The sequence below is a fragment of the Rhinolophus sinicus genome, chromosome 16 (genome assembly GCF_057876585.1).
Source record: "Rhinolophus sinicus isolate RSI-liver-muscle chromosome 16, RSI-T2T, whole genome shotgun sequence".
Lineage (NCBI taxonomy): Eukaryota > Metazoa > Chordata > Mammalia > Chiroptera > Rhinolophidae > Rhinolophus > Rhinolophus sinicus.
This window is the reverse complement of record NC_142516.1, coordinates 69,813,381-69,830,345: the sequence shown is the minus strand read 5'-3', so window position 1 is coordinate 69,830,345 and position 16,965 is coordinate 69,813,381. Positions and strand designations below refer to the sequence as shown.

Below are 16,965 nucleotides of genomic sequence, written 5' to 3'. Positions count from 1 at the left end.
ATTTGATTAGCTTGTCTCAGAGCAGCTTTACTTCAAACATCTGCCCCTAAGACTGCAATAATGACGCAATATGTTTTGTGCGATCTGATGTCTCACCTTCCACCATTCACTGGAAGGAAATAAAACACATACTCACCGTTTTTGTAAATCACGGCATCTTCTTCTTTAATCAACACCTTTTTGAAAGATATGTTCACATTATCTCCCCTGTCCACAGTCATAGTTAAGGTAGCTGGTAGGAAGGAAGCTTTTAAAAGAGAGAGAGAAAATAAGGTCACATGTTTTCTCCAGGAGCAGCTGAACTTTGAACTTCAGAAGATGAGGGCTGGCACTTGGCAGGAGTCAGCTGGTTTTCATGATATTAAAACAGTGGTAACTAACGGGTTTTAGCCTTTCTTTACGTTAGATATCTTTTGAAGAACCTCATGAAAAAACTGTCATTTCCTCTGTTAAAATGTAAATATATACACACAATGCACATATACATATTTTTTCCATGCCACCAGTTGGGTAGGTAACAACTTTGTGCGGATTAACATCTATTACCAAACGAAGACCTAATCATTAATGAGAAACCATGTTAACTATAAATCTGCCATCCTTCCCCAGTCCCTCCCAAGCTTCCTCAAAGTGTAATAGAATATGAACGGCCAGATATTTGCCAAATGGCTTTTCCCTTGGTCCTTTTGAGTTGTTGTTGCTCCAAATACTTCTCATTGCTTTAGAGTACTCCAAGCATTTCTCAAATGAAATCAGCACAAAGACCCCTAAAGTGGTCTTCACATGTAGATAAAAAGGAACCACCCACCAGGTAGATTAAATAATCCTGAACTTGTGTATGTACCTATCAACAGAGCTGCAAAACCCATGAAACAGAAACTGACAGTTAAAGAAACTGATAAACCTACAAGCGTAGTAGAAACTTTCAGAAACTGATTAATCAAACAGACCAAAAATTACTAAAGACAAACATTGATTTCAGTAACACAATGAAAGATTTGCTGGTTATTCCTGGACCCCTGGACCCAGCTATTTGAATATGTTATTTGCAAGCATATTGCCTCCCTATTAAGCCGCAAAGAACATCTCATGAACAATGAAGAATCAATATCCTGTAGAGCAAATTCTCTCATCAGGATGCACCTAAATTAAAAAATCAATAGCAAAGCACCCTGCACCCTAAGGTCTAAATCCCCACAGAGTGGTTTTCAGATGGGTGGCTTGAGAAGTTGATCAAGTGCTCTATGTGTCATTGGATTAGAGAGCTACCCGGTGAGGGCAGAAGACACTTGTGAACAGTGCTCAGAAGAACTGGGCTTTAGATTTGTCCGCTTGTTTTCCTCTGAGCCAGGCGTGGCAGCCTGGCAGGACTCCCACATAAATGTCTTGGTGCAGACAATGACACGGGCACACCCAGGAGGACAATGGCAGACGAGTGTATCAAAGGTTATGGTGAGCCCTGGGATAAGACAGTCCTGGGCTTGAGACCACCCTCTGCCACTTACTGGAACTCTTTGAGTGAGTTATTTAACCTCTGAACATCACAGTTTCCTCACATGTAATTTGGAAGTAAAACTGTTTACCTTAAAAAGTTGTTAGGAATATTAAATGATGTACACCGAGCTCCTAGAAGAGGTCAGTATCCTTCCCAAAAATAAATAAACAGCAACACTGCTGGGCTGACATTTGTGACACGGATTTATGTGGCAGCTTTCTCCACAGGACTGAAATGGTCGAACCCAGTGGGGGAGGCAGGCAGGGGTGGGGGCGGGGACGTTGGTGGGCTCCCTCTCACACCGACAAGGGGCTTCATTTAGCAACCTAACGTGTGCAGCTCTTGCTGTCTGTGACATGCACCTGGGCTCCTGTGAGAATTTTTTCAAACCATTGCAAGCTGTTGTTCCTTTCTAAGTGGTTTGTTTATATTTTCCGCCCCTTTGTGTGAAGATTGTTTAGCTGACCGTGGGACTTCTCACCCAGCATTATGTTCTGAAAAGGAACCAAGATTCCCCACTAGGCTCAACTCCAATGTAACTTTTCTTTCTCCCCACGCTGTGGCTCTTTATGATTTCAGACTCTGTGTGTTTTAAGCTCCCTCTTTCCTTAGGTGGGAACACAGCCACAGCAGAGTTCCACTGCTGTCCAGTCTGTCACCTCCTACTGTAATGTCGCTAGGTTGATTGTTCTCTGCTGAGTAATAATGAAGCGGTCCTCAACCTTTGTGCTGTACCTGGGGCTTCCCAATGGCACAGGAGCCTAGCTTGTACACGGTACACACAGACTCATGTCATGTGATTTGACTGGGTCACAAAAACAAGAAGCACCTTTTAATAGTAGCTACTACCACCAGGCATTGTTCTAAGGACTTTACATATATTGAATTTTCGTAGTATCTCTATGAGATAGGCACTACAATTATCCTAATTTTATAAATAAGATTATGGTACAGAAAGGTTATGTAACCTGTTCAAGGTCAAACAGCAAGTTCATGGAAGAACCAGGATCAGAACCAGGTAACTTGTTTCCAGCAACCTTTCACAGGTTACATCATGTTAGCACTCAAAAGACTTTCAAGTCCTACCATCTCATTCCCTAAATGAGATTGCTGAAGCCCAGCTTAGAAGATGACTGACTCAAGATCATTGGGATGAGCTAATTAATTGACAGAACTTAACTGAAAACACAATTCACTTATTCCTTAAGAGCTGGAGGAGAAAATAGATAGTAGGAAAAGTTATAAACCTGAGTAAAAAATAATTGAGCAAAACTTCAGTTGTCTCCTTTAATGTAATGATAGTTAAGGACTGAGAGGAGTAAGAGTAATAGTGTCATTTTATGTCCATTACTATTTTGTGCAACTTCCCAAAAGCCCTGTGAAAACAGGATATCCAAGGCGGGAGAGGGAGTGGAGGGTGACTAAGTCTTTTACTCAAGGCCTCTTACCACTGAACCAGTGTGAAAGTGGAGACACAAATTCAAGACCCCCACACGTGCTCCACACCACCAGCTCTCCAGACTCATCCTACCCCAGCCCGGCATCCTCAGCTCTCAATGCCAGGCATTCTGAACTCTATTGATGTCTTCAGACGGCTCAGTCATGCCTAAGCAATTCCTGCTCTCTCTTCTGCTCCTTCCTTCCCCTTACGTCTCACCAACTGCTACTCACTCATCAGTCTTCCTCCAGGTGTCACCTTCTCCAAAAGCCTCACACAAGCCCTGCAATCCAGGTTAAGTGTCGTCATAGCGGCACATCCCCACGACAGCCCCTCTCCTAGTGCATGTGTCCCTTACGAGACTGAGCATTCCCAGGCGACAGGCTCACATCTGTTTTGAAAGGCAGCGCAGGGGGGTGGGTAGGCCCTGGCCTCTGGGATCAGGCCTAACAGTGGGACCAAGTGTGAAAATGTACCTAAGTTACAATAGCTACAAGACTCATGTATTAATAGTCCTCACCAGATACGCACTTGGTAAAGACTAAATTATACGGCAGTGTGTATAAAGTTGCTAGGGGGATGGTAGGCACATAATAAGTATTCAGGAAATGTTATCATTGCATCTTCATGTGTGGCACAAGTAGAGTCTTAAGAATACTTGTGGATGAAAGAATAAATGAATGAATCTGATTGAGAATTTTCCTATTTTCTTTATGCTTTTAACATGCTCTTTTGTGTTATTTAGACAAAAATGGCTCCTCTCTCTCAACTTCACAAATCTTATGTGGGGAGTTTGATGTTCTTAAAACTATTTATCAAATGAAAATAGGAATAAAAATAACCTATGTTTCTTCTGATGAAACACTCTGAAACAGATCTCTGGAGGTGACAATCTTTCACGCTTCATTTACACCTCCCTACCTCTGATCGAAATCACCAGTGAGGTTTGAATAAACTGCCTTTGACTTTTTCTGGATGATGCCATTGATAAAAACAATTTGGCCATTTGGAGTATGTGAGCCAATTTAAGCCGTGTTTTGGCACATCTCAAATGGATTTCCCACTTCCTCCCCATATGCACAAGTCAGCAGCAAGCAGGAATATATTGATGTTTATTCTATCCTGCTGGGCAGGCACTTCTGAGGTCCCATAATGCTTTGCTAGGGAATTAATAATGTCACGAAGACAGAGTTTTGGAGGTTTTCCTGATTCATTATAAAGGATATCACTTTTCTCGCACTATATTTCAGCCTTTGGATGGTCAGCAAAAGCAGCAGAATCAGTTCAACAGCCTGAGATGTTGTCATTATTAAATTACAGGAAAGTACTACCTATTTTCCTATGTTGTATAAACTTCCACAATTATGTTACAAGATATTAAAATTTTTCACAATTGAGTAGGAAAAGTAATAGTCCCACTAAATGATTGCGTATTTCAAGACATTATAATAATGATAATGATTGAACATTTACTGTGAGCCAGATAATGTTGGTGGTCCCATTTGATTCTCAGATGTATGTGGTAAAATCTCTACCCCCATTTTTTTTTTTTTTTTTAATGAGGAAACTATGATTTCAATTAAGTAACTTGCCCTGGGTCACATCATTCAGTTGCCAAGCTAGGCTCAAGCCCACGTCTGGCTGACTTCTGCTCTCACACGTCTACTCTATGCCCTGAGTTGCTCTGTAGGGTTTCAGCTGGAGTCACTGTACGTACTTTATAAAACAAGTGTTCAGAATGAGGGAGAGAGGTTAACATTGAAAGTGATGTACAAAGGATAAGGCAATGATCGGAAATGCCAGCTCTGAAGTCAGACGCTTGGCATCAAATCCCACTCCGTCCATTTACAAACTGCCATTGTTATTATTATGTAACTTATTCTGCAATGTCTCACTTCACACGAGTTTTTTAGGAACACATCTGTTGTGTAAATCAAATCTTATTCTAAATGCACTCATAGGACCTGGTTTCTTGCATATGCCAACTCATTTAAAACTTTTTAGACAATTTTGAAGTGTTTTTACACCCATTTCACAGATGAAAAATGAGACCAATAGAAGTTAAATAACTTGTCTAAGGCTATACAGATGGTAAATGTTGGAAAAAGAATTAAAATTCGGGTGAAGATGAATCTAAAGCCATCTTCTCTCAACTGATTCTACTATCTCTATCTCACTATGTCTCATTTAACTGAATTTACTCTGTCCTTTATCTGTGTTGACCTGGACTGTCAGTTTGGAGGGCACATTACAGTTGGTTTTTGACTTCCATTGTTCTGGTTTAATATGCTCTGCAGGTTCTTATTTATACATTGTCAAGGACAATCTCAGGATAGCCCAGAAAGGGCACAGCGGCACTTCATATTTCATTCCTGTGAAACCATTGGAGCACAAATCTCAGATCATCCTCATTCACATTGTGGAAATATCAGCAGGACATAATTCTTTACACAAGTCAAAGCCCAAATGACACACGTGAAACATAATAGAGATGACTTTCAGCCATGATAGCTTTGGCACACCTCACATCCCTTTGTTCAACCTCTCTTCCCTCACCGGAGAGCTGCATTCCTGGGAATGTCTGCTGTGCACTTTTCCCACTCGCCCTGGTGTCATTGAAAGAGGAACATTCCAGTTTTGCTAAGAAAACCTTTCCCTTCATTTGTAATGAATAGTGATTTATCACTCTTGACCTTAAAATGAGCTTGCTGCCTTCAAATCTTTTAATTACTTCCATTAGTAAATTCAAAGCAATGATTTCAGGTGGAACCCCTCTTGGCCCCTACATCTAGGATCCCATCTAGTCCCCTTGTGATTCGAAGTGTGGTGCCCTCAGGAGGGCTTATTACCTATTACCTGGAACATTGTTAGAAATGCAGAATGTCAGGACTCTCCCCCAAAGACCTACTGAATGAGAGTCTGCTCTTTAACAAGAGCTGCAAGATTTATAAACACTTTCAACTTTGAGAAGCACTGATATAAAAAAAAAATCCCTGCAGATTCCTAAGTAACAGCCAATCAGAAAAATGTGCAGAGCTGTACTGTTTATCTGAATCACTTTTATAATTAAAAATGAAACCCAAAAGAGCTCACAATGTCATTATCTCATGAAATGACATATTGTCAGTCCACAGCCCCCTATGGTTATGATAATATTAATTTGGAAAGGACTTTTCATTTTAGGCATGACCAGCTCAGAGAAAGGGGCTGATGGGCAAGGGGCCAGATCATTCTAGTGAGAACGAGGAGAGGTCATCTCTGCTGGCATTCTGGACCTTCCTCCCAGCAGACAGCATCAAGAACCCCAAAAGTCTACCTGCCTGTCCAGGCCTGGGAGCCTTTGGGCAAAACATAATCATGTCCTCTGATTGCCACCAATGTCGCGTCCTCTGGTTGCCAGCAGTTTGGTGGATTGGCCCAAGGATTTAGCTCAGAACCCACTTCTATTTTGGGAGAAGGGTTCCATCTCATCATTGTCTTGTGAGGTGGTAGCAAGGAGTAATACTCTTCCCTTGCAGAAGGCTCTCAGCCTCCGCCTCCAAAGTTCCGGTGTTCTGGGAGCTGGGCCTGGATACTCGACTGCTCAGTTAAATCCTGGTCTCTTTCCAAGAGTGGCAGCTTGCAGAAAGGGCCCCAAATCCTTTCCACTCCCTGTATCCACACTCTTTGCCATTTTACTGGGTAGTGCCCTCCCATTCTGATTTAGGCTCAGCTACTTTACTTGCTTTGGGCAATAACATGAGGCAGAAGTGAGAGAGAACAATACCAGGACTAGGTTTCTCCTGTGTTTCCACTTCTGCCATGTGCATCAGATCAGACCTAGCTTAGCTTGCTAAAGGATAACACACACATGGAACAGAGCCAAGGTGGCCCAGCCACGGCCAGCCTAATAAGCCAACAGCGAGCCAGTATCCTACATGTTAGAAAGCCAGCCACCTAATCAGCACAGCTGACTTGCTCGTAGCCTCACAAACAGTAAATGCTGATTGTCGGTGTGTGTTACATAGCATTCTTGTGGCAATAGATAACTGAGGCACCAATAACCAAATAAATTGAGTTATTGGTAGATGTTCTACCTTTTAATTTTTTATTTCTACCATATTCTCCCTCGCCCCCTTGAAAACATTAACTTTTGTTAAGAATACTAAGGGATAAGCAAAAGAAATAATCAGATTTTAAAAAGTGAATGAGAAAGCTCAAAATAGCCAAAAGTTCGGCAAGGTACACTTGTTCTCATTGGTGTGATTTTTATATCACATACGTGTAACATGTTCATATCTCCATAAGGGTCATGGAGGCCTTGGTAGAACACATATTTCCTTTCCTCTTATGAACTAGGCTCAATGTCTAGGGAAGGGATTGAATGCGAGGCAGTTGGACTGGACAGTCTCTTTCATCCCTAATGTTCTGTGTACTAGAGATATTAGATTGTTGCAAAGGTCATTGAGGTTTCAAAGGTTAAAAATAATTGCAAACACCGCAATTACTTTTGCAGCAACCGAATATCAATGCCTGGAAATAGCAGATAAGGTTTCAAGCTCCACACTCAGGCAGCTCGTGCCAACCTTCAAGGGCACAGCTGCCGAAATGAAGGTGTGTGTGCCCCAGTGGATCCACCTGCCACAACTAAAAGGCATGTTACCTTGTTGCCGCATCTTCATGGTCCGTATCCTTATTGCCTCTCCTCGAACTCGCCCTTCACAGAAATAAGCACCATTGATTTTACTAGCCTTTTCTCTCTTCCAAACGACTTTTTTAGCCCATTCTCTGGTCACATCTTGAGTGACTTCCAGTGGATCCTGGTGCTGGTTCATTAAGGCTTCAAAGTCTCTTCCTATGGTGATGGGCTCATGGGGGCGCCACCCAGAGGCAATACAGGTGAGGGATGTTTCAGCGTCAGACACAAGAGGTAGGGAATTGATCAAGATCAAGTCCATGGCACCGTTCACTGTTCCTAAAAGGAAGGAAGAAGCATAATGTAAGAGGAAGGTTCCTAATAGGGTCCCAAAGGATAAACTACTGCTTACAAAGGCTTCTCTAAAACGAGCTGTGTGACCAGTCTTTCTCAAATGCTACTCTAATCAGGTTGCCTATCTCCCCTAGGAAAGATCAATTGCATCAACTCAACCCTACTAACCACTCCCGCCCCACTGCACACACTATCTGCAGTGGACTAAGTTATTTTCCAGCCCCCCAAACAAGCTGTGCACCATATATCTCTACTCACTCCAGTGGCTGGAACATTAGGTAGGTATCCAGTAAATGCTATTGAGTTGAATCAAATTCATGATAATGGCACTGTCATTATTAATTATACTTATTATCATTAATTATTAATCAATTAATGATAATGTGGCACTGCAACAATAATAATAAAGAACTACATCAACTATGTACACTAGATGCTAACTTTAAGACTGTCATCATTTATCAAAGAATCGCCCAATTCCATATTAAAGTCCACAAGATAAGACAGGGACTGAGTGAAGTCTATGTTTCCCTCCGAACTTCATTTGTGTCGTCTTTAAAACAAGGCCAATAAGACCTATCTTGCAGGATTTTTGTGGCGATTAAATGAGATAAAGTATATAACTTGCCAAGCCTTGTGTCTTATGTATATGGCGTATAGAATGACCATTATTTCAGTTCCCTTTATTTTGTTTCCTGAACACCTAGGCCCAAACCCCTCAACCCTGCCCAAATGTAAAACAAGAAAATTTTAATTTAAAATTGACCTTTAGAATTTATTCCATACATGATGAAGCATATTTTAAAAAATAAAATCCTTTCATTTCGGTACTTTTCTCTCTCTCTCTCTCTCTCTCTCTCGTTTTGATTTCCAGGTCCTAAGATGAACAAATGGAATCTGCCTATTTTCTCCTCTTGTTGACTGTGGAAATAGCAGGGATGAAAGATGTTCCTTGGCTCCAGTGATGGTTGAATCCCAGATCTACATAAAATTCGGAGACTAAACAGGTCAACACACTGGGTGATGAGGACCAACCAGAGTTTCAGAGACCTTTATGTAGATGTGAAGTGATTCAAGTAAGCTACGTGTTATCTCATTAAATACCCATTACATTGTCTCAACAACTCTGTGAGGTATGCACCATTATCTTATATTAAATATGAAGAAATGCAGGCTCAAAAGATTGAGTATCTTATTCTCTCTCTCACAGTTGTTGAAGCCAGAGCTGCAGTTCCAATTCTCACTTGTCTTTCAGTTCCTTGGATGTACCATGTCCTTTCCTTCCTCACAGTTTTTGCACATGCGGATCCCTGTGCTCGGAGTGATATTCTCTACTCTGCACGGCTGACTTCTGCTCATTCTTCCAGTCTCAGCATAAATGCCTTTCTCGTGGGTGGCTTCTCCACCTACCTTTTGTATAATATCTATACACTCTCATCCCAGTATCCTCTAATTCAGCTTCCTGTTTGTTTCATAAAGATTACCATAATCTGTAATGTTTTATTTACTCTCTCTTCCACTAGATGGTAAGCCTATAAGGATGAGGACTGAAGCTATTTTGTTCACAGTGATTTATATAGGAGTATCATGCTTCGTAGCAGCACATAGAGAACTTAATAAATAATGGATGGATGGATGGATGGGTGGGTGGGTGGATGGGTGGGTGGATGGGCAAATTTTATTCCAGATCTGTCTGATTCAAGTCCACGTATTTACTCAGTTCCCACTTCAGGAATAATGTGGTTAAAAATGCAAATACTCTCCTGAGTCTAAACTGACTTTCTTGCCCATACTTAAAACACGGTTTTGATAACTACTGAGTTTACAGGGAAAAAAGCAAATGTTACAGTTTTTACAAAATGCCATAGAAAGGTGATCCTTGGTTGTTGAGCATTTGGGGCTGACTGGTATTTATTTTCCAGACCCTCCTGGAATGCCTACGTATGCCAAGCACTGTGAGTGCCATGAAGTCCTCATATAACTTGTTTTGAATGGCAATTGTCCACGTTTGATGTATGCAGTGAGGTTTTGAGATTGTTACTCTTAGGAGTTACATTTTCTAACCTAACTAGGAAGAATTTCAAAGTCAGATCTTAATATAAGTGGCAGTTAGAGTTGCAGTTTTTTCTTATGCTAATTCAATACTTGGGATTGAGAAAGAAAATCTTGACTAGAATAGGTTTCTAACCCTGACACTGAAGCGTCTCTTGTTTCTAGACTCAGTGATAATTTGAAGATCGCAAAAGAAGGGATACAGGTTTAAATAAGAAAAATGGTCTAAAAGAGCATGAGCTAGGACACCTGGCAGTGAACTTACAGCCTCCCAAAATAACACTCGAGCACAGAGCCGTTTCCAAGGGTATATCCAGTCCTGCCCCTGGGTGAACTCCACCTCATCTCCCACACTCCCTCCTTCCAGGCACACTCCCAGAGGGTCACCAAGAGGAAGGAAACACTAATTCTTTCAGCTCTGGTTCCATCCAGCCCCATTGCTAGGGCCAGCTGAGTGACTCGCCAAAACCAAGGCTTCAGCTCTCAACTCACTGAACTGCACTGGCACCAGCCGTAGTTCATTTAATGACGTTAGGAAATAATAGAAAAAGCAGTTGGTTTGAAAAGACAATCACACTTCATCTGTAAATTGTTGCTAGGTATTGATCTGGTTTCTTTTTCCTTTTGCTCCTCCCAGCTTTCTTCCTTTACTTTAGGTGATAGGAAGGGAAATTGTGGGTCTGAGAGTCCGGACCTGATAACATTTTGCTAACCAGGGATGGGAAGCCCTCTTCCACCAGGGCGTCCCCCTGTCCTCTGGAATGCCATTTACAATAAAACATCAGAATGATTTTATATATAAGGTTTGGATATGAAGAAAAATACCTACCAGATTCCTGGGACATAGCTTAAAAATCATCTACTTCACTTTCCTAAAACAAGAATTCATATTTGTACTTGTCTGTATATGCCTAAATAACTGTTTGCAAGGTGATGCATGAAACTGAGAACAAGGGTGACCCATTAGGGGAGAACCGGGTAGTTAGGGGACAACGAATGGAGGAAGATTTTTCACTGTATACTTAACGTATGCTGGCTTTTGAACCACTTGGAGATTACCTACACATAAAAATTAAATGTAAAACAGTAAATGTGTTATTATTGCCCTTCCCTTGGAAGGGAATCAAGAACGACAGAAATATATATGTCTCTCATCATTTATCCCTACACCCACTCCAAATTTCCTTGGATTGCATCCAAATAATGCATTTCCTCTCTTCTTTGGACTAATAATAGGAAATGTGATGCCATTCCACAATGTTGGAAAAAATATACAGGTTAAAATAAAATTTAAGAAAAGTGAGAAGGAGGGTGGCCAAACAACCTTTTTTAAAAAATAGAGGAACAGAGGGCCTACTGTAATGAGTAGAGTGGCTTGTGGCTTCTTGAAAGAGTTTTTGCATGGCGAGTGCCACAAGGAATACGCTATTAGGAACATTTTCCTAAGACTAATTGACAAAAGATAGATTCCAGCTGGGCTCACACCAATATCAGTCTAACACCTTTTCTTACATTACAACCGCATCTTCTCCAGGTTATGTGGGGGACTGGTGTTGAGTTGTTTCATCACAACCATAGTATGAAAGGTTCTGATCAAATTCACTAATTAATTCCAGTTACACTTCTATCATAAAGGCTAAGGGTTTGCTACAAGTAAAAGTAAGATGCATATTGAATTTCATACATCTTATATGTTTTGGTGATTGATGCTATTTTTCCTTGGCAAAGATCTTGCAAACACTTTTCATTATTTCCATAAAGTGTGTCTTGTTCACAAGGAAATACGACCTGCCATCATGGTATGGTATCTGCCAAGTTAACAAATGATTGTTCATCACAACTGAAGCATAACAATATCCTAAAACGTTTTGTTCATTATATTTTCGTGTGCTACACTGAACAGTATATAATGTTTACAGTAACATTTTCTCACTGAATCGCACTGTGGTGCACTCAAAATGTTGTTTAAATCTTGTTTTTGCATTAAGATTTTCTTGTATTCAATATTGCTTTGAACAATGGCCCATTAACTAAGACATGGAAATATTTTTCTAAAAAATAGTCATAGAAATAATTATGGACCTAAATCAACACCCATATGATGGAACTAAACTGAATTAAAAATTAGAGACAGCTGTGTTTTTCAAACTGTGTTTCAAGGAGTTATTTCTCATTTTCTAAAAAGTTTCTGAGAATGGTGGAGGTGAAATCAACAGAGTAGATTCCAGACACCCACACACACAAAAACACTCTCATGGAGCTGCTCAATTTTCATCTGTTTTTTACATTTGGACTTCACATAAGTTTTCATTTGGGAAAAAAAAAATAATTTTGCTTAAATAAAAACATGCAAAGCCTCAAGTTCATCATTTTTAACTACTTTTTTTTTTTTTTTACAAATGACAAAAATAAAAGGTTAAATAAAAGGATAAAAATAAAAGGTTAAATACAAAAGGTTATATATGAAAATACATTTTATTGCAGCACAATATGCTTATTGCAATTAGCCTGCTGTCCCTCTCTTCCCACGTTCAAGTTCAACACTGCTGCAGATAGAGCCTCCTGCTCTTCAAAGTGCTGGCAGGCTAAGAGGAAAAAGCAGGTTAAATTATTGTATAGTGAGTCTATTTCATTGTGCTTCTTATCACCTCAAAATTGTAGTGTAGGTGGAGTTTCACTGATATGTATTTGGAATAAGGTATCATGTGTTCACAACAACTGTGTCATGCAGGGTCTCAGCTCCCTCTCCCCACACAAGAACACAGGATATGGTGAGGCCAAAAAGGAACACCCATGGAGCCATAGATAGGGGTACGTACCACTATAGTCTCGATGGCGGCTGGGTTGGAGACACAGGAAGCAGGAGCCACACAATCCGCAACCTGTCGTCTACTTCTCTGCCAACCAACCAACCCCACTTACTAACAGCAATCCGTGCTTTCTAGCTCAGCCACGGCAGTTATATGGGTGGCCAATGGCTAACTGGTTACAGCTTATGGGCAACCAGTTACAGCTCATGGCCATCTACTACCCGAGCCAGCACCTTTCCACGTGAGGCTGAGAGCCTGGAAACTGCTCTCTGGGACTCTGTCCCCACAAACTGTCTGTATGGTTTTCTGGAAGTTTAATATTGACCATGTTTAACATTTTTTCAAGGTGTTCTGGGTCATCTCACCTTTATAACAGAAGTAGATATCTTTAAGTTCTAAATATTTTAAATGGGCACTACCCAATGAGTGCTACATTGGCCAAAAGCAGTTTCGAAATCAAGGTTTTGGCAATAAACTGAAAAAGTATTTCTGGAATCAAAGCCCTAAGCAATGATCTAGAGAAGCAAAGACAACTCCAAAACTATCCAAAATACTTGGTGGCATTGTTTGGATTTCAGTTTAGTTATTTGTTTATAAATGCTGTCCAGAAAAGGAAAATTCTCTTTAGCTTAAAAAACTCTTATTAATACAGAAGAAACCACTTCTAAACTGGTAGGAGGGGCAGACATGGAATAGGCTGGTCCCACACCCACATGTGACCATTAAAAATTGGGAAGGATATCTCTTCTAGGGAGGTCCTCTCCCAAGGAGCGAGCAGTCACAATCCCACACCAGGCTCCCCAGCCCAGGGTTTCAGAGCCAGGGAGAGAAGTCCCCATAACTTCTGGCTGTGAAAACCAGGGGAGATTGTGGCTGAGTGAGATGGAGGGTGCCTGCAGTCCCAGGTGATCCTCTTAAAGGGCCCATGTATATACTTAGTCACTGATGGACTCACCCACACTGAGCTCCAGTGCAGGGGGAGCAGCTTGAAAGGTGCCAGGAACACATGGGGAGAAACTAAGTTGTCTGGCCCCAGGGTGAGGGCTGGAGGGGTAGCTTTCACCCAGACAGTTGGAGGAGCTGGCAGAAGCCATTGTTTGTTTGTTGAGCCCTCCCCTTTCCTGGCATGCAAACACAGTCAGCTGCAATATCAGAGTCTCCATCAACCTGCCTAACACCATTCATTCAGCCAGCCCTGGTAATTCTGAGACCCCACCCTACCAAATTTTCGGGCACACCAAAGCAGCTTCCAGTGGCTTTTCTGTACAAATGGCCTGCCTTGGCTCATGCTGCAGACTTTCCTAAAATCTCTTAAAGGTTCACAAACCCCAAACAAGCAGCATCTGGCTTTGGCATATCCTATACTGCTTGAGCAGCCCTACACCTAGCACTAGCTACAGCTGGCCTTGGTTCACAGCTTGGCCTCTCAGGGCACCTTCAAGCAAAGTGCATGTGGTGGCCATCTGTGGATTGCTTTGTGACTCATTCCAGGTGGCGCCAGGCAAGGCACAATCTGCAGCTAAAATTGGCCTGCAATTGGCCCCCTTCCAGGAGGCCCTGGGGCTGGCAGGCCCAGTGGCCAGCTTTGGACCAAGCTGGACCATCACCTGGCCATCTCCAAGGACAACACACTTAAAGAACAGACTGGGCAGACACCAGAGCCCTGCTAAAGTGAATCCTGCTCTGGAACATCAGCCCCTGCACCACAGCTCCTCCACTGTAGTCATGGCCAGTCCTCACAACAAATTAGTCCCAGAGTCAATCCATCCTACTGATGAGCAAACAGCCACCAGGGCTCAACTACAATAGGAGGGCACACACAACCCACACAAGGGACACACCTGGAGCACTCTGTTCTGGTGACCAAGGCGACTGTGCCACTAGGCCCCACAGGATACCTACTACATTAGGCCAGTCTACTAAGACCAGGAGACATAGCAGCCCTACCTAATACATAGAAAAAAACAGGGAGACAGACAAATGGTGAGACAAAGAAACATGTCCCAAATGAAAGAATGGAACAAAGCTCCAGAAAAAGAACTAAACAAGATGGAGATCAGCAATCTATCAGATGCAGAGCTCGAAACACTCGTTATAAAGATGCTCAATGATCTCTGGGAGAACTTTGACAAAGAGATAGGAAACATAAAAATGGAAATAGAAAATGTAAAAAAGAATCAGCCAGGGATGGCTGGGTGGCTCAGTTGGTTAGAGTGCAAGCTCTTAATAATAAGATTGCCAGTTCAATTCCACATGGGATGGTGGGCTGCACCTCCTGTAACTAAAGATTGAAAACAGCGACTGAACTTGTAGCTGAGCTGCACCCTCTACAACTAGATTGAAGGACAACGACTTGACTTGGAGCTGATGGGCCCTGGAAAAACACACTGTTCCCCAACATTCCCCAATTAAAAAAAATAATAAATGTAAGAATCAGTCAGAAGTAAAGAATTCAATAACTGAAATGAAGGCTACATTAGAGGGAATCAACAGTTGATTAGATAAAGCAGAGGAGCAAATCATCAATTTAAAAGATAGCAGAAAACACCTAGTCAGAACAGCAAAAAGAAAAAAGAATCCAAAAAAATGAGGAGACTTTAAGGGGCCTCTGGAACAACATCAAGCATACCAACATTTGCTTCATAGGGATAACAGAAGGAGATGAGAGAGAATTAGGAATTGAAAACCTATTTAAAGAAATAAAGATGGAAAACTTCCCTAACCTGGTGAAGGGAAAGAATATTCAAGTCCAGGAAGCACAGAGAGTTCCAAACAAGATGAACTCAAAGAGGCCCACACCAAGACACATCATAATTAAAATGTCAATGGCTAAAGACAAAGAGTGAATACTAAAAGCAGCAAGAGAAAAGCAGTTAGTTACCTAAAAGGGAGCTCCCATAAGGCTATGAGCTGATTTCTCAGAAACTTTGCAGGCCAGAAGGGATTGGCACAAAATATTCAAAGTGATGAAAAGAAAGGACCTATAGCCAAGATTACTCTACCCAACAAAGCTATCATTTAGACTCAAAAGACAGATAAAGAGCTTCCCAGACAAGAAAAAGCTAAAGGAGTTCATCACCACCAAGCCAGTAGTATTACAAGGAATGTTAGAGGGAATTCCTTAAGATGAAAAAAAAAAAGATCAGAAATATAAATAATAAGATGGCAATAACTACATATCTTTCAACAATTACTTTAAATGTAAATGGATTAAATGCTCCAATCAAAAGACATAAGGTGACTGAATGGATAATAAATCAAGACTCCTACATAATATGCTGCCTATAAGAGATTCACTTCAGGTTGAAAGACACACACAGACTAAAAGTAAAGGGAAGGAAAAAGATATTTCATGAACATGTAAACAAAACAAACAAACAAACAAACAAAACTGGAGTAGCAATGCTTATACCAGACAAAATAGAGTTTTTAAAAAAAGACTATAACAAGAGCCAAAGGAGGACTCAGTAATCCCACTTCTGGGTATTTATCCAAAGAAACCCAAAATGCTACATCAAGGGGATGTGTGCATCCATATGTTCATTGCAACATTATTTATGACAGCCAAGATGTGGAGGCAAGCTGGATGAAATTAATATAAAATAATATTGAATGTCAATAAATAAATAAATCTCAGTAAGTCACTTATATATCCATTTATTCATTTACTAAACAAATTTACGGAGCATCTCCCATGTGCTGGTACTGCATTTGGCTCTGGACACACAGCAATGAAATAAACAGATATGATCTCAATTCTCATGTAGTTTACAGGCAAATGTGAAAGACAGACATAGAAAATTAAGCTCATAAATAAACACTGGAAGCATAATAGGTACTATGAGAGAGAATTACAAGGTGTTATGGAATAGCATAATGATGAACTTGATCAGACTTGGTTGAAGTGGAAGGAGGGTTTATGGGTCAGGTATGGCTCCCTGAGAAAGTAATACCTGGCCTGAAGGAGAATTGGAGTTACCCAGGCAGAGAGAGAGGGATATTAGAAAATAGTCAGAAAAGTCTTCCCCCAAAAAGTAACAACTCAGCAGAGTTTTGAGAATGAATAAGTGTTTACTGGGACACATTTCTAGAATGTTCTTTCTTATATCTATCCTAAAGTTGGCATTAATTTCTTTTTATTGGATCCTAAGAACTACTGGAGCCATTTCTCTGTGTCAACCTCATGTTAAAGTATTTTTAG

General features: G+C 41.1%; 1 protein-coding gene across 2 annotated transcripts in view; it reads right to left on the bottom strand.

The window, feature by feature from the left end:
- Positions 1–16,965, bottom strand: part of TEK (TEK receptor tyrosine kinase) — a 98,196-nt gene that overhangs the window by 46,507 nt on the left and 34,724 nt on the right. For both annotated transcript variants that reach the window (XM_019736283.3, XM_019736284.3), the window contains exons 2-3: positions 7,576–7,887; positions 137–247 (exon numbers count right to left, since the gene is read on the bottom strand). In XM_019736283.3, coding sequence (XP_019591842.3) covers positions 137–247; positions 7,576–7,887 — 423 coding nt within the window. The remainder of the gene's footprint in view (positions 1–136; positions 248–7,575; positions 7,888–16,965) is intronic.